Genomic DNA, 21,959 nt, shown 5'->3' with positions numbered 1-21,959 from the left:
GCAGATGTGAAGAGCAACCCTGTAAAACACTGCTTTGATGCATTGATAATATTCCACCTCAGTCCACGAGTCAACACCGTTCACATGTAAACGCAAGGCATGCTGATTTGCTTCCTTACTTTTCCTTAGACCTGTAAATCCAGGCAAGTACACGCTCAGGCTTTTCAATTACTTTGACTATGTATCTCAAGGAGACTTGAAAACCAGCACACGCTGTGTTCGTTGCAGACTTGGGCTCAGCATCCCATCCGGTAGAGCACATGCTGTCACGACTGCTCTTACAACATAGTTGTTTCATATGATGAATACAACTAAAGGAGACTAAGGAAATACAATGACATGGTCAAATACAGGGAGATTGAGCACCTTTGACTATTGATGCCTAGAAACCATTGGTCCCAGCTAACTAACCTGATCAGTGGGACTGCACAGGCACATTTTAATGCGGTCACTATTTCAGGTTAAAACTTTTAATACTGTTGCATCTTATTGAGCACTGTGGTCAAGCCTCTGTGCTGTTCTCCGTGTTATAGAATATTCCTTTTTTGGCTAGTAAGGGCTATGGTGCTGTATTGTCTGAAATGAGGAATCAACACAACCAACTTCAAAGTTGCTTTCAGAAATTGGGGTATGGTTTCCCTGGCAGCCATGTTAGTGTAAAATGACCAAACTTCATCCTGCCTTTTTGTTATCTGCCATCTGTCTTTCCTGTCTTAAAAGGGCCATGTTTCTCTCATTGTATCCTCATCATTCACAATGGGTAGATTCATTTCATATGGGGAAATGAAAGCAAAACAGAAAGTGATTCAATAACATTGAAGGAATATCCATATGTTCTGGACACTTCTCTTTTATTGGGCACCTTATGAAGTCAACAGAGGACCTTGTTACAGGCCAAGTGTAAAAAATGACACTGATTAGATTTGATTCAGATTTTGATTCAGGGAAAAAAGCTGGCACTTTCTGTAAGCAAGCGAAGAAACACAATGAGTTGTCAATTATGACATGTTTTCAGTTCACAGCTCAGGGTCAGTGGGTAACATTGGCACAAATGTGAAAAGTTACACTTATAACCGGCATGTATGTTACCCACACAGATCAGTGAGAATTTCAACACTGATATGGAATACATTTGACATCCAAGTCACCTCAAGGATGTGTTTTTGGGGCTTAATAAACCGCCAGCCATTTATTTTACATTTATTCTCAAATTAATTAATGCAAAGCCAGGTAAAGCAACTAAAAACGTACAACCAAATAAACGGCTACTATAAATCACTATATGATCAAAGAGTTTTCTTTGTAATCAATAAATACAACAAATTGTACGATAGAAAGCAGAATTGTATAAAATAATGTACAGCACTTTCGAGAAGCTATCGGAAGATGCATGCGGTTTGCAGTTCTTCGGTTGTGGTCATCTGTAAGCTTGGCTTTTAGTGTTTAATATAGTACTGACGAGTCTCTGTGCTTCACAATTGCTTGATTTCATCAAATCATTTGACTTTGTTATAGCAGGTTATGGCCTGCCTCATTCTTTACCCAGTGCCAATATTTAAAAAGGAGACTATCTTTTAAAGTAACTGCCCAGTGTTTCCAGACTTCTATGAAATATGACCTATAATTACTTTTTTTTAATAGTATATATTTTAATTGTATGTTAAAAAGCAGCTTTTCTGTGTTGGAATGGTGTGGGTGTACCCCAACAACAGAACTGTGAGGCGTATACCGGTCATTAAAAAGATTCATGCGAGTAGATCGCTGATTGGCCAGCTCATCCTCTATGAGGAAATAGCAAGCATTTTTCAAACGGTCTGTTTGAGGTGGGGGGTGTTTTTTCTCCAAGTTATGCTTTGGCCACAAATACAAGTATAGGATGAGTCAATAACATGATTTGGGTATGAGTTAACAGAATATGAACTTTTAAAAGTGAGATTTTCACTGGACAATTACTTTAACATTCTCTTGGGCCCACTGAAATAATGGAGACTGGGTGATTGAGGTCAAGTGAACTGCCTACAGGTGGAGATTAAAAAGCTGAAGTCTTGAACAAGCAGGCCTAACATTTGGGTTCCTGACAAGTTCCGGTCGATGTTGGCAATGGGATTGGCTTCGTCGCATGTACAGTAAGGCAGAATGGAGATATAACTGATCTCAAGCCACAGACCATTCTAATCCATTCCACATGGATCCAATCCATGTCCTGTATATAGTTACTTTAGGATGTTAGGGTGTATAAAAAAAATAGGCAGCCTTATTGAAGTGTTGCCTCCCAACCAAAGTTATCTTGCAAGGAAAATGACTGATGCACAAACTAACAAAGTATTGTGAGAGATACCTCCTCTCCTCTATTGGTGAGGATGTTGCATGTGCTCTTTGCTTACATTTGGACTACAGTTTGTTGTGTATGTGTGCATTATCTAGCTCTCTACCAAGTGTACTTTCTTCTACCGAGTGAACTTTCTTCGCTAGCAACACTTACAACTGTTCATAACATTTGTTTTGGTGAGAAGAAACGTTACATGTTAAATACAGACAACCTTTTAAAAGCATTTCTTTTTTTACAGGCTCGTGGTGGCACTAGTGTGATTTTGAGTGGCTGACGACATTTCTGAACCAACAGCGTTACATTCCGCACTCAACTAAACCACCCTATTGATGGTCATCAAGAATTTAAAAAATCCCCAGAATTGAAGAGGACATAGCAAGAAGCTATTACAGGTCTCTTCCCTCATGTCCACTCATAGGGAAGGAATTACGAGAGTCACTCACTGCTCAAATAGTGAGCAGTCATTCCTTTTCACATCTTAATGCTTCTACTGACCAGCCTCTGGTAGAGACTGTATAGACTGCCAGCATTTCCGGTTCTCAGTACGTCTTTAGTCTTACGATACAGGCTTGAGCTAGCTCCCAGTAGCTCCAGGATCACATTCCTAGTTAAACCCCCCCTCTGTCAGTTTGGGGCCCTACGTTTCAGACCTTTTGGCCCTAGGTTTCAGACCGGCCCCCGTCTCCATCCACAGTGGAGAGACGGAAAGGCTTTGGCCTTTGGGGTATATGCAGTAAAGCCTCAGTTAGTGAATGATCGCAACATATTTATTGCATATCACACTGTTGTTGATTTGCAAGGCGTGGGAGTGATGTTATACTATTCACCATACAACAGCGGTTTTTGTACGCAGCCCAAGACCCCTGCGAGTGTCTCTCTAGGCTGTCGTTTCACGCTGTTTGAGTTTGTTAGAGGGGCTTAGCGAGACTGCGCCTCCAAACAACTACGGTGGCTGTGTATCAAATCCTAGTTAAACCAGTTTCTAGAAAAGGGATTGGGCTTAAACTGCGGCAAGACTAAAAACCTAACCTTTGTAGTCTAGAAGCTGTCTCTACAAACGACCACAACAGTTCTGTTTCGAAAAGAAAACCATGTTTGTTTAGAGGAATGCCAACAGATCACAACTCATATTGTTACCGCTATCATCAACATATGAATATACAGTATTATAGTTATAGAACGTGTGTATGCATTTGCCAGTAGACCATCACACGCACATACACACACCCACACACACATGCATACTGACATGTACATTATGTTGTACATGGGGCAAGTGACAAAATTGGAATTGTGTTATCGTGTAGTACTGTGAATATTATATACATTAAACAAGTAAAACATAAGGCAAAAAACAAAAACAAAAAAACTCAAGGGTGGGAAATAAACTACAAAAATATATACATACACATTATATGTGCATATATGATGCATATATACACACATAATGTTATACATATACTGTATTTATATATACATTTACATATTACACAGACTGTCCTCTAATTTGGCGGTAACCACGGTAACATGCGCTCTATTCCCCCCCTGTCCGAAAAGAAGAGGGGATGCCAGGGTTTGTTTTTTTGTACATTTTTTTAAATCGTCTCATCATTTTTTTTTTATTGGACACTAACTGTACGTACTGAAAAGCTCTGTGTAATAGGTGGGTAAAAAAACGTCACTTGGAAAGTTAGAAAGAGTTGTTACTTTCTCACAGCGGCGCTGGCTGTGGCTTGGGCGGGTGGAGGATGGTTGGGTGAGGGGGAGGAGTTGGACGGGGGGACGACTTTGCCTGTGTTGTGGAGTTGGTGGTGGGTTGGTGGGGGGGAGAAGACACAGTGTTCACCCTCAAGTCCAGCCCAGTGGTATGGGTGGGTGGGTTGGTGGAGGGGGGATAGAGGAGGAGGTGGAGGTGATGTGGAGGGTTTAGTTCCAGATTCGGAGGAAACTGTCCCATGAGCCCGTAGCTACGGCCATGCCGTCGTCTGTCACGCCTAAACAGCTCACCCTGTTGTCGTGACCGGCCAGGACACCTAGAAAGAGAGTGGGGGGAGAGGGAAAGAGAAACAATATAAGGGTGATTAGGAGTCATTGTGAGTCATTGTACAGCCAGTGTTACACCAACTACTGTATGTACTGACTGTAAGTTGCTGTCGATAAGTGTGACTGCCAAATGAGCGCCTAGCACAAAAAGACGCATTATGTCCCTTCCTCTAACCTCAAGGGAGGAAACAAGAAAAGGTTGCATTTAAAAAAGGGATTGGAATTAGAAAGGATTTTAATTCGTGGACTAGTTCCCTCAGCTCCCCCTCCACTGTACCTGCGCGCTCGGCCTTGAGGGTGTCCCACACGTTGCAGTTGAAGTCGTCGTAGCCGGCCAGCAGCAGGCGGCCGCTCTTGGAGAAGGCCACCGAGGTGATGCCGCAGATGATGTTGTCGTGCGAGTACATCATCAGCTCTTGGTCAGCACGCAGGTCGAACAGGCGGCAGGTGGCGTCATCCGAGCCCGTGGTAAAGGCGTTGCCGTTGGGGAAGAACTGCACCACACAGACAGAGAGAATGGGTTAGGTATAGTGAATTAAGTTATTTTTGTTATAGTGTATTGTGTCATACTCACTGTTTTATCTAATGTGTATGACATTATGTTTTGTAATAATTTGTGTTACTGTATCATGATACTAAAGGTACATTTCGTCTTTGGAAGATTCTATGATGTTCCACTTTAAAGGCGTCAGCATGGTTCAGTTCGGCTGGCGCCTAGCGAACTCGGCTAGCCGAAACGAACAAGTGTGCTCACATACTCCCTTAAAAGACCTTTGCTTGAAAAACTGCAAAAAAGCGGCAATAGTACTGTTTGTCCATTTTCAGACGCCGTAGCCAGTATACTCTTCCTCAAAATAGTCAAAATGAATCTAAGAAAACTCAAGAAATCGGTCATTAATTTTGACGTTTTTGCCGAAGAGGTCTTAGTCGCGCAATTTGTTTGGTGCAGTGTTTTTCAATGAAATAATGTGCATTAAAACAAGTCGTCTCTCGTTGAATGACAACAAATACTTTATTGAAGAATCCCTACTGTTGACCAATCATCAACGAAGGGGCGTAGACTTCAACGCCGAACTTCTGCTTGCCTCCAGAACAAAATGCTGTGTGCCCGAACAGCCGAAAAAAACCTCACCCAAGTCCAAAACGAACAAAAACGTCACGAAATGTCATCATAATATATGCACAAACTCTACCGAACTGTTTCGGCTGGGAAGCATGCGGACGCCTTAACACGACAGGGTCGAGCGAGTACAGATACCCCAAACAGTAAATACACACTGAGTATACAAAACATTAAGAACACCTGCTCTTTCCATGACATAGACTGACCAGGTGAAACCTATAATCCCTTATTGATGTCACTTGTTAAAACCACTTCAATCAGTGTAGATGAAGGGGAGGAGACAGGTTAAAGAAGACAATTGAGACATGGATTGTATATGTTTGCCATTCAGAGGGTGAATGGGCAAGACAAAAGATTTAAGTGCCTTTGAAAGGGAAAGCGAAAAGGGGATACCTAGGCAGTTGTACAACTGAATGCATTCAACTGAAATGTGTCTTCCGCATTTAACCCAACCCCTCTGAATCAGAGAGGTGCGGGGGGCTGCCTTAATCGACATTAACTGCCTTGCTCAGGGGGGTATGGTAGTAGGAGCAAGGCGTACCTGTTTTTGTCAAGCTGCAACACTGCTGGATTTTTCACGCTGAACAGTTTCCCGTGTGTATCAAGAATGGTCCACCACCCAAAGGACATCCAGCCAACATGACACAACTGTGGGAAGCATTGGAGTCAACATGGGCCAGCATCCCTGTGGAATGCTTTTGACACCTTTTAGAGTCCATGCCCCGACGAATTGAGGCTCTGGGGGGGAGGGGGGTGGTGGGGGGGGGGTGCAACTCAATATTAGGAAGGTGTTCCTAATGTTTGGTATACTTAGTGAACGTTTCCTTGGATCCTACAATCCATTTTCAGGTTCTCTTTTTAGGATTAAGATTACATTGTCAGACAAATCTGTATCAAATTCTTGCAGTATTAGTTAGCAAAGAAAGTGAATATGTACCAAACAAATATTTGTGATATCTTGTTTGGTAACCGGTCTGGTAACAGATGTTTGTCTGCTTTACAGTACCGTCCTACAATGTAAGGTTCTTCATATCAAAACGCTACATATAACTCCTGTGCCTCCTACTCACGCAGACGGCGTTGATGTCGGACACGTGGCCGGTGAAGGACTGCCTGCACATGCCGTCCCGGACGTCCCACAGCTTGGAGGAAGCGTCACAGGCCCCAGACACAAAAGTCTTGAAGTCAGGGCTGAGGGACAGGCTCATCACATCCCCTGTGTGGCCCGTGAAGCTGGTGGCCATCTGGCCAGTCTCGATGTCCCATAAAGCGCTGAGAGTGAAGGGGGGGGGGTATGGGGATACAGTGGAAATGTTAAGACTTGAAATGTAATTGATGATGAATGGGGAGGTGCACTGGGTTCTCCTCTCTGTGTGTGTGTGTGTGTGTGTGTGTCAGTGTAGTCTGTAGGGTTGGGCGATGTCAACCTTTGTCCTATCGTGATTATGTACCCATAAAACATTGTGATATACGATGCTATCGCCCCCTATTGGCCAACCCAATGATCTTTCGTTTTTTATTGAAAATAAGTTTTAAGAAATCCGCTAAAACTACAGTTGGGCTATAGCGTGAAATCGAATGCAACTGGACAGATAATGATGAAAGATAATGTTGTTGAAAGCCTGGGGAGAGGCTAAGTACAGGCAAATATTTTCCTAATATTCCTTTCTGGTGGAGGAGCTTCAGCATGGAGCAGGTTTGTGTGTGTGTCTGTGTGGCGCGCTGTGATGGAGCAGTGACTGTCTGAGGAACGGGCTGTCTTACCGTAGTGACCTCATTGGCTGGATAGAAACAGTCTACAGTCTTCAAAACTGGATAATAATTGCTTTATTTGCCTCATAAAATAATAGAAAATAAATCATATTGTTTGTTCTATCTATCATAAATGCCTAGGCATAGGCTATAGACTTTCATTCTTGTTATTTTTGAAAGCCACAACTTTAGGACAACACCTTTGTAGGCTAGAATATTTGGGAAATAAGCTGCTGTTCATAACTTGAACTTGCCTTAAAGCTTTTACGATATGCCAGTAAGAGGAATGAGGATAGGTTATTGGCCATTTGTTTTTTTTATCTAGTTTGGAGGGATTTTCCCAGCCCGCATGGATAATATATTTCTTAATAAACTTAAACTTGATTAAACTTGTCATTCGATTTTTCTATAGGCTATTGATATTGTTTGTTCTCTCTCATTATTAGTCCCCTGGCTACCTTATGTTTTTAGGCTACTCAAATAACTTTTTGAGATGGAATGCAGTTACATTCATTGTTTGATCGGGAGAAAGCCATTCATAAAATGATGAAGCATAGCCTTCTGTCATATTCATAGCCTATCGAATGAAGAGAGAAGGGAATATAGGCTACGTTATTTTAAAACAGCTAAACACAAGATAGTTAAGGAGTGTTTGTTATTTTCTTTTAAATGAATAGGTTCAGGCTACAGACTAAAAGCCGATGCATCTGACAGAGAGAGAGAGAGAGAGAGAATATTGGACATTTTGTGCTGTTTTGGTGGAATTCTCTGCTCTGTTTACCTTGCATTCCTCTCTTGCGTTCTGTATACAACATATTTATTGAAATAGGCTATAGCAAATAGGAATAGGCAAATTACTCAGAATGTCACTTGTGTGCTGCCCTGCTGTGTGCTGGAGAATCCACTCTTTACTGCGTGGCGGCAGTCAAGTTCAAATAGGCTAAACCATTGTCGGTCACATCACGATGTCGTCACCATCGTCGATAGACGCTGCTATCGTATTATCGCCCAACCCTAATAGTCTGTGTGAGTAGTATTCACAGGAGCTGGCTTAGAGAAGGCCATTATAGCACCAGACCCAGAACAAAACCAAGACAAAGCCTTATAAGAGCGGTGGATGCACAGCTATTGGACAAAGGATATCATCTAGACACAAGTTGTGTTCCCCAAATAAGCATTCCTCCCACACTAGATCAACAAACTCACCAGGTGGTGTCCCCGGAACTAGTCACAATCTGGTTGTCATCCAGGAAACGACAGCAAGACAAATAGCCTGAAAAATAGAGGTTGAAAATAACCATACGGGCTTAATCCACACTATTCACATCAATACCATAACAAGCCATCACTGTGGTCCTCAGTGCATCCACTGCCCTTGTTCACCCCACCTTCACAGATCTGACAGTATTGGACAGGTGTAAACAATATGGAGAAGAACTAGTCTCACCCGTATTCATAAAGTATCTCAGAGAAGGAGTGCTGATCTAAGATCCGTTTTTCCTTTTAGATCATAATGAATAAGATTATATTAATTATGGGTGGAACTGATCCTAGATCAGCACTCCTACTCTGAGATGCTTTATGAAACGGGCCCAGATCTGCAGGGGATATTGAATGAGGGCAGAGGGGAGGAATGAAGGCAGCTTTTTGGAATGAAATAAGGTTATCTTGGTTTAAACCAATCAAAGAAGTCGATGAGGTGAAATTGTGCTATTTCCTTTCTAAAACTGCGGTATTCCGCCTCTTAAAAAGAGCCTTCTCCAGTGTGTACCTGTGTGTCCGGGCAGCTCGCGGGTGACACGCACGTTGCCCTCGCGGGTCTTCAGGCTGTAGATGGAGCAGATGTTGTCCAAACCTCCGCACGCCACGTAGTTCCCAGAGGGCGCGTATGCACAGGTCATCACCCAGGAGGAGCGCAGCGGGATGGCATGCATCTACGGAACACACACACATGATCAGCGTCTGTTACCTCCAGGGTTGCAATCAAAATTCATAAGTGTTAAGACTTGAAAGGAAGGACCAAATCCTAACTTGAGATCTGAACGCATAACCTGTATTTTGGCTTCCCAAGTCCAAGTTACGCGTGCAGATCTTATGTTAGGAACCTTCCTGAAGTGAATTGACATTCAATTCGGGAATAGAAATATCCTGGTAGAAAATAAAAGGAAATTATTTTCAGGCGAATTCACTTCCTGATATAACCTAAATGGTAATTGTTTTGACCCCAACTGTGCTTCGCTCAATCACCCAGGGGAGTGGAATGTGATACAGTATGCAGAGGAGAACCAAGGACAACGAGGATGGCACTGTTTGCTACAGTGTGAGGGGAGATATAGAGGATACTTTACTGGTGCTTGTTTGTCTTTGATGTTATTTGAGAGCGGTTACACAGGTGTAGTTTATTGTAGGTCTCACCTTGTTTGTTGTGTAGCTGTCCCAAATGATCAATTTGCCATCCTGGGAGGCGCTTACAAGTAACCTAGACGCCAGTAAAAAAAGAGTATGGTTTCAATATATTGACCTGTCAGCACAGCACACTAGCATACATTCACAGGAACAAAAAAAGCCATGGAGCTAGTTAGAGCATACCTAATGCATGCATAACTAATGTAGCCAGAAAAGCTGCTGCTTCCAAAGCAGTTTAAATGTGGTGTGAACTCCAGAGCCCTCTCCCTCCCTCTTTCTCTTCCTCCCTCCCTCCCTCCTTCCCTCCCTCTCCCTCCCTCCCTCCCTCCCTCTCTCTCTCTCTCTGGTGGAACACCCCACATGCCAGGATCGCAGTGTGAACCGTCCAGGATAGCGACCACTTTGGATGAGCCATTTCATGTAATATTCATTGCCTCAGTCATCTGAAAGGCTCTACAGTCGAGAGGGGGGCAGGGAGAGACAGAGGGAGAGAGAACGAGAGAAGGATAGAGGGGATAGAGAGCAAGATAAAGGTGGAGAGAAGGGGAGGGAGAATAGAGAGGGGAGGTGATAGAGAGAATGAAGGAAAGAGAGAGGGAGAGAGATAGGAAGAGAGCCTACCCCACCCCCCATCCCCCTGCCACCAACTGCTTGTGTTTCCGTCTCTCCAGTGATAGGAAGTGGGTTGGCACCCATCTGTAGCGAGCCAAGCACACAATAAAGGGAGAGCTGTGCCGCTGAAATGTCAACTGCTGTATATAAAATAAACACAGGCTGTTTGTCCTCCAGGTGGTTCACCCAGAGTGCAGACGCACACTCAGAAGTATTTGGGAGCAGTAAGAATGAGCTGGTAAGCATACATACTTGTAATCCAATGGCTCACATATAAATCGAGCCTCAATTGGAAATCAGTCGGTCCAACTGTACTAGTGTGACTGGCAACAGTACAGTGACTGGTAAAAATGTGCCTCTGCCCTATGTGGCGTAGTATTGAACTAGTAGCACATAGCTAGCTATGGGTTAAATCTATTTCTAACAGTCTATCAAACTTTTCTTTTACTTTTTTTGTAATTTAAAAGTTAATGGCTTTGGTTTGGGACAATGTTTCTGTCCAAAACCCACAGGACACAAGCAGCCAGTGCTGAAGAATATGGAGGATTAGTAGTAGTAGTAGTAGTAGCAGTAGTGTAGTATTGCAGCAGTTGTGGTAGTAGTAGTAGTATATTAGTAGGATAGTAGCAGTAGTACTAGTAGTAGTGGTACTAACTAGTAGTAGTACTAATAATAATACATTTAATTTGTATAGTGCTTTTCATTAGAGTTACCTCATAGGACTTATGCAACAATAAAAAGACAATAAAAAACAATTTAGAATCAAGGGGGATAAAATAACAACAGCAGTAGTAGAAGTATATTAGCAGTAGAAGCATAGTAGCAGTAGAAGTATTGCAGTAGTAGTATTGCAGTAGTAGTAGTATTAGCAGTAGTATTGTCAGACCTGGAGTCAGTGCCCCAGTGCATTGCATAGATCTTGGCGAGATGGCCCCTGAGAGTGCGCCGCGTTCTCATCTGTATCCGGCCCACTGAGTCCAGACCAGCTGTGATCTGCCAATATAACAGGCCCAAAGGAAACATCATCAGCATAACCCAGCACAGTCATTCATAAACTTCATGCTAGCCCAAATATGTAAATGTTAGTTTCATAGACTAATTGCTAGGCTATTTGCTTTATACCTATAGTGCATTCGGAAAGTATTCAGACCCCTTGACTTTTTCCACATTTTGTTACGTTACAGCCTGATTCTAAAATTGATTAAACTATTTTGTTTCCTCATCAATCTACACACAATGCCCCATAATGTCAAAGTGAAAACAAGTTTTTTGAAATTGAGCTCAGGTGCATCCTGTTTCCATTTTTCATCCTTGAGATGTTTCTACAATTTGATTGGAGCCCACCTGTGGTAAATTCAATTGATTGGACATGATTTGGAAAGGCACACACCTATCTACAGTTGAAGTCGGAAGTTTACATACACTTAGGTTGGAGTCATTAAACCTTGTTTTTCAACCACTCCACAAATTTCTTGTTAACAAACTATAGTTTTGGCAAGTCGGTTAGGACATCTACTTTGTGCATGACACAAGTAATTTTTCCAACAATTGTTTACAGACATATTATTTCACTTATAATTCACTGTATAACAATTCCAGAGGGTCATAAGTTTACATAACCTAAGTTGACTGTGCCTTTAAACAGCTTGGAAAATTCCAGAAAATGATGTCATGGCTTTAGAAGGTTCTGATAGGCTAATTGACATCATTTGAGTCAATTGGAGGTGTACAGTGAGGGAAAAAAGTATTTGATCCCCTGCTGATTTTGTACGTTTGCCCACTGACAAAGAAATGATCAGTCTATAATTTTAATGGTAGGTTTATTTGAACAGTGAGAGACAGAATAACAACAAAAAAATCCAGAAAAACGCATGTCAAAAATGTTATAAATTGATTTGCATTTTAATGAGGGAAATAAGTATTTGACCCCCTCTCAATCAGAAAGATTTATGGCTCCCAGGTGTCTTTTATACAGGTAACGAGCTGAGATTAGGAGCACACTCTTAAAGGGAGTGCTCCTAATCTCAGCTTGTTACCTGTATAAAAGACACCTGTCCAAAGAAGCAATCAATCAATCAGATTCCAAACTCTCCACCATGGCCAAGACCAAAGAGCTCTCCAAGGATGTCAGGGACAAGATTGTAGACCTACACAAGGCTGGAATGGGCTACAAGACCATCGCCAAGCAGCTTGGTGAGAAGGTGACAACAGTTGGTGCGATTATTCGCAAATGGAAGAAACACAAAAGAACTGTCAATCTCCCTTGGCCTGGGACTCCATGCAAGATCTCACCTCGTGGAGTTGCAATGATCATGAGAACGGTGAGGAATCAGCCCAGAACTACACGGGAGGATCTTGTCAATGATCTCAAGGCAGCTGGGACCATAGTCACCAAGAAAACAATTGGTAACACACTACGCCGTGAAAGACTGAAATCCTGCAGCGCCCGCAAGGTCCCCCTGCTCAAGAAAGCACATATACAGGCCCGTCTGAAGTTTGCCAATGAACATCTGAATGATTCAGAGGAGAACTGGGTGAAAGTGTTGTGGTCAGATGAGACCAAAATGGAGCTCTTTGGCATCAACTCAACTCGCCGTGTTTGGAGGAGGAGGAGGAATGCTGCCTATGACCCCAAGAACAACATCCCCACCGTCAAACATGCAGGTGGAAACATTATGCTTTGGGGGTGTTTTTCTGCTAAGGGGACAGGACAACTTCACCGCATCAAAGGGGCAATGGACGGGGCCATGTACCGTCAAATCTTAGGTGAGAACCTCCTTCCCTCAGCCAGGGCATTGAAAATGGGTCGTGGATGGGTATTCCAGCATGACAATGACCCAAAACACATGGCCAAGGCAACAAAGGAGTGGCTCACGAAGAAGCACATTAAGGTCCTGGAGTGGCCTAGCCAGTCTCCAGACCTTAAATCCCATAGAAAATATGTGGAGGGAGCTGAAGGTTTGAGTTGCTAAACATCAGGCTCGAAACCTTAATGACTTGGAGAAGATCTGCAAAGAGTGGGACAAAATCCCTCCTGAGATGTGTGCAAACCTGGTGGCCAACTACAAGAAACGTCTGACCTCTGTGATTTCCAACGAGGGTTTTGCCACCAAGTACTAAGTCATGTTTTGCAGAGCGGTCAAATACTTATTTCCCTCATTAAAATGCAAATCAATTTATAACATTTTTGACATGCGTTTTTCTGGATTTTTGTTTGTTATTCTGTCTCTCACTGTCCAAATAAACCTACCATCAAAATTATAGACTGATCATTTCTTTGTCAGTGGGCAAACGTACAAAATCAGCAGGGGATCAAATACTTTTTTCCCTCACTGTACCTGTGGATGTATTTCAAGGCCTACCTTCAAACTCAGTGCCTCTTTGCTTGACATCATGGGAAAATCAAAAGAAATCAGCCTAGACCTCCGAAAAAACATTGTAGACCACCACAAGTCTGGTTCATCCTTGGGAGCAATTTCCAAACACCTGAAGGTACCACGTTCATCTGTACAAACAATAGTACGCAAGTATAAACACCATGGGACCACGCAGCCATCATACCGCTCAGGAAGGAGACACGTTCTGTCTCCTAGAGATGAATGTACTTTGGTGCGAAAAGTGCAAATCAATCCTAGAACAACAGCAAAGGACCTTGTGAAGATGCTGGAGGAAACAGGTACAAAAGTATCTATATCCACAGTAAAACAAGTCCTATATCGGCATAACCTGAAAGGCCGCTCAGCAAGGAAGAAGCCACTGCTCCAAAACCGCCATAAAAAAGCCAGACTATGGTTTGCAACTGCACATGGGGACAAAGATCGTACTTTTTGGAGAAATGTCCTCTGGTCTGATGAAACAAAAATAGAACTGTTTGGCCATAATGACCATCGTTATGTTTGGAGGAAAAAGGGGAAGCTTGCAAGCCGAAGAACACCATCCCACAGTGAAGCACGGGGGTGGCAGCATCATGCTGTGGGGGTGCTTTGCTGCAGGAGGGACTAGTGCACTTCACAAAATAGATGGCATCATGAGGAAGGAAAATTATGTGGATATATTGAAGCAACATCTCAAGACATCAGTCAGGAAGTTAAAGCTTGGTCGCAAATGGGTCTTCCAAATGGACAATGACCCCAAGCATACTTCCAAAGTTGTGGCAAAATGGCTTAAGGACAACAACGTCAAGGTATTTGAGTGGCCATCACAAAGCCCTGACCTCAATCCTATAGACAATTTGTGGGCAGAACTAAAAAAGCGTGTGCGAGCAAGGAGGCCTACAAACCTGACTCAGTTACACCAGCTCTGTCAGTAGGAATGGGCCAAAATTCACCCAACTTATTGTGGGAAGCTTGTGGAAGGCTACCCGAAACGTTTGACCCAAGTTAAACAATTTAAAAGGCAATTGAGTGTATGTAAACTTCTGACCCACTGGGAATGTGCTGAAATAAATCATTCTCTCTACTATTATTCTGACATTTCACATTCTTAAAATAAAGTGGTGATCCTAACTGACCAAAGACAGGGAACTTTTACTAGCATTAAATGTCAGGAATTGTGAAAAACTGAGTTTAAATGTATTTTGCTAAGGTGTATGTAAACTTCCGACTTCAAATGTATATAAGGTCCCACAGTTGACAGTGCATGTCAGAGCAAAAACCAAGCCATGAGGTCGAAGGAATTGTCAGTAGAGCTCCGCGACCAGATTGTGTAGAGGCACAGATCTGGGGAAGGGTACCAAAACATTTCTGCAGCATTGAAGGTCCCCAAGAACACAGTGGCCTTCATCATTCTTAAATGGAAGAAGTTTAGAACCACCAAGACTCTTCCTAGAGCTGGCCGCCCGGCCAAAATGAACAATCGGGGGAGAAGGGCCTTGGTCAGGGAGGTGACGAAGAACCCAATGGTCACTCTGACAGAGCTCCAGAGTTACTCTGTGGAGATGGGAGAACCTTCCAGAAGGACAACCATCTCTGCAGCACTCCACCAATCAGGCCTTTATGATAGAGTGGCCAGACGGAAGCCACTCCTCAGTAAAAGGCACATGACAGCCCGCTTGGAGTTTGCCAAAAGGCACCTAAATGACTCTAAGACCATGAGAAACAAGATTCTTTGGTCTGATGAAACCAAGATTGAACTCTTTAGCCTGAATGCCAAGCGTTACATCTGGAGGAAACCTGGCACCATCCCTACGGTGAAGCATGGTAGTGGCAGCATCATGCTGTCGGGATGTTTTTCAGCGGCAGGGACTGGAAGACTAGTCAGGATCAAGGGAAAGATGAATGGCGCATAGTACAGAGATATCCTTGATGAAAACCTGCTCCAGAGCGCTCAGGACCTCAGCCTGGGGTGAAGGTTCACCTTCCAACAGGACAACGACCCTAAGCACACAGCCAAGACAATGCAGGAGTGGCTTCGGGACAAGTCTCTGAATGTCCTTGAGTGGCCCAGCCAGAGCCCGGACTTCAACCAGAATGAACATCTCTGGAGAGACCTTAAAATAGCTGTGCAGCGACGCTCCCCATCCAACCTGACAGAGCTTGAGAGTATCTGCAGAGAAAAATGGGAGAAACTCCCCAAATACAGTTGTGCCAAGCTTGTAGCGTCATACCCAAGAAGACTCAAGGCTGTAATCGCTGCCAAAGGTGCTTCAACAAAGTACTGAGTATAGGGTCTGAATACTTATGTAAATGTGATATTTCTGTTTTTTATTCTTAATAAAAGTGGAACATTTTCTAAAAACCTGTTCTGGCTTTGTCATTATGGGGTATTGTGTATAGATTGATGAGGGGGAAAAAACTATTTAATCCATTTTAGAATAAGGCTGTAACGTAACAAAATGTGGAAAAAGTCAAGGGATCTGAATACTTTCCGAATGCACTGTATGTTTGTTTCATAGCTATTTGTGTCTTAGTGTAGTGGACCCTATCCAATCAGTCACCCTGATACATGGTACATGGTAAGATAACAAAGACCTTGAGATTTCAGATTGTCAAAAGAGGCTCAAATTCAAGTGTAACAAGAATGTATTTCTTCAAATCTTATCCTGCAAACCTGCTAACTGGTTGTGATTGGAAAGAGCCTAAGGGGTCATGCTTATGTAGACAATGTTTGGCTGTATTTTATATCAAGCACACATGATAGCTTGATCCAAGGTATAACCGGCATTTCTATGTACTGTAAGTAAATGTGTAATCTTAACTTGTTGAATCCCTTACCTGCGAAAGAGTGGAGTCACTACAGGCTTTCCTGGCATCCTGTAACACAACAACAAAATGGCAATGTTCAGAGTTTGCGATAGACTGAAAGAACATATAAGAGTATATTAAAGAAAGTGGTCCAGTGTTAATATTATAATATGATTTAAATGACTGATATATCATGCCAAGGAATGCTATCAACTGCTCATCTGAAACTTTACTGTTCAGATTTCTTGAGTCAAGGATTCAATCCAGACACACACACTCACACACGCCCCATACCCGGATTTGATTGCGTAGTTGCTCCGCTTCCTGCCGTAACTGTTCCAGCTCACTCATTGTCCCTCTGTGATGTGTTCAGGCCACGCTCCACTTGGAATACTGGGTTTGTAAAAAACACACAGACCAGCTGACACCTGCAAAACACAGACAGACAGACAGACAGTCAGTCAGACGGACAGACACACTTTCAGAGGAGCACTTCCCTGGGCTGTAACAAACACGGACATCCTGTGGATGGGGCTGCTTTGGCCTGAGTCAAGGGGCGCCGGCCTGTACCCAGACACAGGCACCAATCACCTCCAGTCTGGTTCAAAAGGCCATTTAGACGCACAAGGCTCTGAGTCGCTGACCTTTTCCACTCAATCAGGCGGGGTGTTTTGCATTGTGCTGTTTTAGCTCCCTGCCCTGCCATTGATTCTGTTTGAATATAATTTGACGTGCAAATGAGGGGTGTAACTGTACTGTAACTGTACTGTAGCTCTATTGAGTGAATTGGGTTTATACACACACCCACGCTCGCACGCACACATACATACACACACACACACTAGGCTGTGTGTGTGTCATCTCTTCCTTTACCTAGGGGAGCCTGAATGTGGGTCACGGAGCACTTACACACTCTTCAGAAATGTTGGGAGCGCCGGGCCCCCCTCATTTTCCAGGACATTTTGCAGCATGCTGTCCAGAATGCAGCCCTGGATTAACGTTTTAGTTCCATTTCTATAATTAGCAGCTATGGTAGCAGGCCTGTAAAATGTATTTATTTTCCCACATTGGAAAAAATATTTGCTACACATTTAATAACTCTCGTCAAAGCATTCATAGCAGCTGGTATTTCTGTTTATTGAATGGCCATGGATGTATGATGCTTTATGAAATAGGGTTAACAAATAAGTGTTAAATAAGCATTAATAACTAAGCGTTAATGGCCTTTGCGCTAATAACCATGTTAAACCATGTTCTGCACTATGCAGAAATCTCACCGCCATTTCCTGGTTGCTAAAATTCTAATAGTTCGCCTAATTTCAGTTTATGTGACACAACAAGCAAGTATAGTGTAGAGAATCACTGTATCACTGTACCACTGTACCACTGCGAAATATATTTTCCAGAACCAAAAATATTGTATTTTCAGCTGTTTGAAGCTGGTGTACAAAACCAAAAGTAAAAGACGCAAAAACTAAACTTAAGAACTAAACTTAAAAACTAAACTTAAGAACGGGAAGCATAGAAATAGCGCACATAGAAAAGATATACCGCTTCTTGGACTTGCTTTCAGTGAGAATGACAGATCTAACACACATTTCTATGTGAATTTGGTCAGGTTGCCCAGCTTTAAATAATCTTTATTCTTTATGCTTAATTTACATAACAGCATACTCCTTCCATATAGCCTACATAATGCATATGCATTTTACAACCTCATTCAAAAGCTACACTATTCAAGGCTTAGCTCGAGACTGTTTGTCATTCTATTCCCACTGCAGAATTACAAAAAAGATATATGCATCCTTTCGGCGTAAGGTAGGAAGCACACTGACAAAAGTAAGACAGTGGAGAAAGAAATACCTTTGGCTGGGAATTATGTTTCCGTCATGACACCTGCAGAGCCCCTGATGTCAGTTTACCAGTGACGTGCTGCTGCTGGTGCCTTATCTGCTCCTTTAAGAAACATAATCCACTATACACTAGTGTACATGTCTCACTGGCCAACATAAAAGCTAATTTCATTTCAACTATTAGGCAGAAGACTATGCACAAAAGCTTAACTAAACCTATTTGCGCATATGACATGCAAAATAATGCAAATGTAAAACAACAATCCCCATAATGTGACAGTACTACATTTCTACAACGACAGACTTTAAAAGTAGACCCTAATGGTTCAATCTAAATTGTTCTCGCATTTTGTAAACTACTTAAGTTGGTGGTCAAATGACACATTTCTGCCCCCTTCCACCACTTCTGAGGCCATCTCTGAATCGAATTGCCCTTATTTAGTGGTGTGTGGGATACAGACTGGCCGAGTAGCTTTCCTCTAGTGGTGGTGGTTGACTGGGAGGCCCAGAGAATGGCACAGAGACAGGGATGACAAAGGGGAGCTCTGCGCTGGCTCCCTATTGTTTAGTGTGTGGCAGTGCTGCTTGGCACAACCTCAGCAGGCAGGCCCTAAGCCTGGGCATGGGTGGGAGGCTCTCCACTCTACCCAGTGAAGACAGCCACTGCCCGCCCGCCCACCCTGTTCAACACAAATGTAACTAATGCCGAGACACACACACACAAACACACACGCATAAATGCCTTCACAAATCAACGTGAAATAAATAAATACGTCCATGCACACATCACACACAATTGTGCATCTCTCTCTCGCTCACACACACACATATCACATACTACTACCACGCTGCATCTTCCCTGACATCCGCTCCATTTAAACAACATCGCTCGAACAGTAATGGATTTTTTATTTTTACCGTTACACTTGCATCTGAAATTAGCACGCCCACTTTTAGTTACAACTTTGAACTGTAATATTATTGGGAATATTGTGTCTGATGTTTGTCTCACCCAAATGAGTCCACTTACGGTCACAAGGCCATTAACTTGACCTCTCCTGGGAAGGGCACAATGTTAGACTTGTCTGTAACCTAATCCTAGGGATTACCATGGTTTCATATTTGTGTAATGTATCCAGCGTTATATTGAATACTGGATTGATTTTCCAAGTAACATTGTCTCTGATGAATAGATATTGCTGGCTGAATAGGACTTATTAATGTGTAATGCATGGGTTTGGTCTGATATGTGTGTTATTTCATGTTAAAACCCCTGTAATAGGCTAAAGCCATGTTTGTAAAAAAAAATATTGTTAATGTTTGGAGTGGAAGATTTTGGTAATGTCATGCGATGAAAGTGTGATGTGAGTATGAAATGTCTTGGGAGAATATGAAAAAGTATGAAAAATGTATGCACTCACTAATTGTAAGTCGCTCTGGATAAGAGCGTCTGCTAAATGACTAAAATGTCAATGTGAAATGTGTGTGAGCGGGTGTAGGTGCACATGTTCTTGGGATGAAATCGTGTGTACATGTATATGTTCTTCTAACTCCAATAGGGTGATACATCTCTGCAGAGAGGTGGAGGTGGCCTAAACATTGGGTAAAAGCAAAAGGAGGTAGGGCAGCCCCACCAGGTGTCAACTTGTTCAGTTCACAGAAACATCTGGAGAATGACGGAAATATCAGGTGACTTTACTTCCCAAATTATTTCCTGGACAAGCTGAGTATTTACATTGGTCAACTGCAGACATAAGGAAATACATTAAATACATTCAGTATATGACAGACGCATATGGATATCAAACATGATCTTCATATGTTCTCTAATAAATAATTTGCCACTTAGGCCTATCACAAATCCACTCTAATTGTGACCACGAAAATATTTGGCCAGTATGTTTTTTCTATAGCCTACCTGTGCACAAAGAGCTACAGTATTACTGGTCAAAGTTTGCATACTATGATAACAGCAGTTGTAATGCTGTTTACTCTTTACAACACTTCACTACAGATGTAGGATCTTAATTTGAGCTAGTTTGGTACAGCAGTAAAATTATAAGGAAATGTGAATTATTATGTGAATTATAATTAATGGACATTTTTGGAGGGGTTGATACATTTTTCGTAAGGGAAAATCAAGTCTGACATTTCAAAGTGGAAATTACAAACTTCAGAAGCCTTTTAAAACCTCAAATACACTACAAGTTTTAAATGTCCTGCATTGCAGGAAAGTTCTCCTGCAACAGGGTGATCAAATTAAGGTCCTACAGCTGTACCTCACTGATCTTGTTGGAGGACTTATTAAACCTGTCTTGTCAGGATATTGCTTAAAACTCAGAAGTATAACAATAACTGATAGGCTTACAGCTAAAACAAACACAGGGCTAGTTATAGGCCTAGACTATAACTATTAAAACAATTACTGTAATTTTAACGCGGATTGTGTATACTATTAGAGAGATAGCAGATACACGAAAGTTCCAACTTTGTTACAATACTGTTACAATGTTGTTAAAATACTGTTACATTGTAACAGCACCACAACACACAGAACTGGAAGGTTATCTGTTCTCAGTGTTCTGACAGAATCTTGAACACGTGTTGCTTTGACAAGATTAAATATTGAAATATATTAGATTTTATATAATCTCCAAACAAAATCAATGATGGTGGCATGCATGTTCAAGACTAAAGATGCATGAAATTAAGCAATTGGCAGCCTTGCTACAAGTTGCCGCTCGAATGAAGGCTGAATGTCATCTATAATTGATGAATGTAAAATATATATATATATATATATATATATATATATATATATATATATATATATATATATATATAATACTCCCGGCATCCTACTCTACATATCTGAATAAGGCTTCGTTATATTCGTGAAGATAGCCTTTTATCCTATAGCCTACAGTAGGCTAGTTTATTTCCGTCCGACGGTGATTTGACAGTAAAAGGCCGCGTTTCGATAACACCGAATTTTCACCAATAAAAGCTTCAGCGAGAAAAACAGCAAGCCTTGAAATAGATGTAATTAGCTATTAAGATGACCACTATTCAACACATTGCTTTTTAATGTATCAATTGCTCCCCTAATGTTTTGCAAACTCAATGCAAAACAAAGGCCGAAATCAACCCGTATTGTAGGCTATAGCCTACGGTTTACCCAAAGCAGGAAATAAAGGCAAGAAAATGACAAGAGATACAGCTCGCCAGAGCACACGTTATTACCTGAAACTGGATTTTTTGGGGAATTTCCACGTCGTTCCAATCTGTGTCACAGTAGTCCGTTTTCAAATGGCATACATGGTCCCAGCTGTGAAAGAAATTTCAAGATAGCGGTATTAATTTTAAGACAATTTAACAGATTTAAAGGGCCAGGCACTCGCGCAACTCTGGCAGGATTAGACTGAACGTTCACCAAGCAATCTAATCACCACACCCATGAAGAAACTGGGAACATGGCAACAGCCTACACCGAGGGGTGCACTAACAGAGATGTCGTGCATTTTCATCTTATTCATTCCTAAAACATGTTCAAACGTATTCTTAAGACAATCTCTTGATTTATATCAGTGATTTTTCTCTACTTAGAGAAGTGTCCTGTTTTCTTGTACAATAATGACCAAATCAATCGTGTCGCAATA

The 21,959-nt window shown here is 42.2% G+C and overlaps 1 protein-coding gene across 1 annotated transcript; it reads right to left on the bottom strand.

The window, feature by feature from the left end:
* Window positions 1-832: 832 nt before the first annotated feature.
* LOC311130841 (guanine nucleotide-binding protein subunit beta-4) lies at window positions 833-21,724 on the bottom strand. The gene is made up of 10 exons (XM_084163647.1): window positions 21,544-21,724; window positions 16,742-16,875; window positions 16,478-16,516; window positions 11,152-11,258; window positions 9,663-9,726; window positions 9,019-9,181; window positions 8,454-8,520; window positions 6,566-6,767; window positions 4,650-4,866; window positions 833-4,362 (listed from the first exon to the last, which is right to left on the bottom strand). Exons 2-10 carry the CDS (start codon window positions 16,796-16,798, stop codon window positions 4,256-4,258), a joined length of 1,023 nt encoding a protein of 340 aa, XP_084019773.1. The 5' UTR covers window positions 16,799-16,875; window positions 21,544-21,724; the 3' UTR covers window positions 833-4,255.
* Window positions 21,725-21,959: the final 235 nt, after the last annotated feature.

The sequence above is a fragment of the Coregonus lavaretus genome (assembly GCF_964263955.1).
Source record: "Coregonus lavaretus genome assembly, chromosome: 6".
Lineage (NCBI taxonomy): Eukaryota > Metazoa > Chordata > Actinopteri > Salmoniformes > Salmonidae > Coregonus > Coregonus lavaretus.
This window is presented reverse-complemented; position numbering and strand designations above follow the sequence as displayed.

Excerpts from the sequence above, each read along its gene's own strand:
- LOC311130841 (XM_084163647.1), bottom strand. The coding sequence starts at position 16,798 with ATGAGTGAGCTGGAACAGTTACGGCAGGAAGCGGAGCAACTACGCAAT. Across the intron at positions 16,517-16,741 it reads AACTACGCAATCAAATCCGG|GATGCCAGGAAAGCCTGTAG; the intron begins GTATGGGGCGTG and ends GTTGTGTTACAG. Across the intron at positions 9,727-11,151 it reads CACTGGGGCACTGACTCCAG|GTTACTTGTAAGCGCCTCCC; the intron begins GTCTGACAATAC and ends ACTGGCGTCTAG.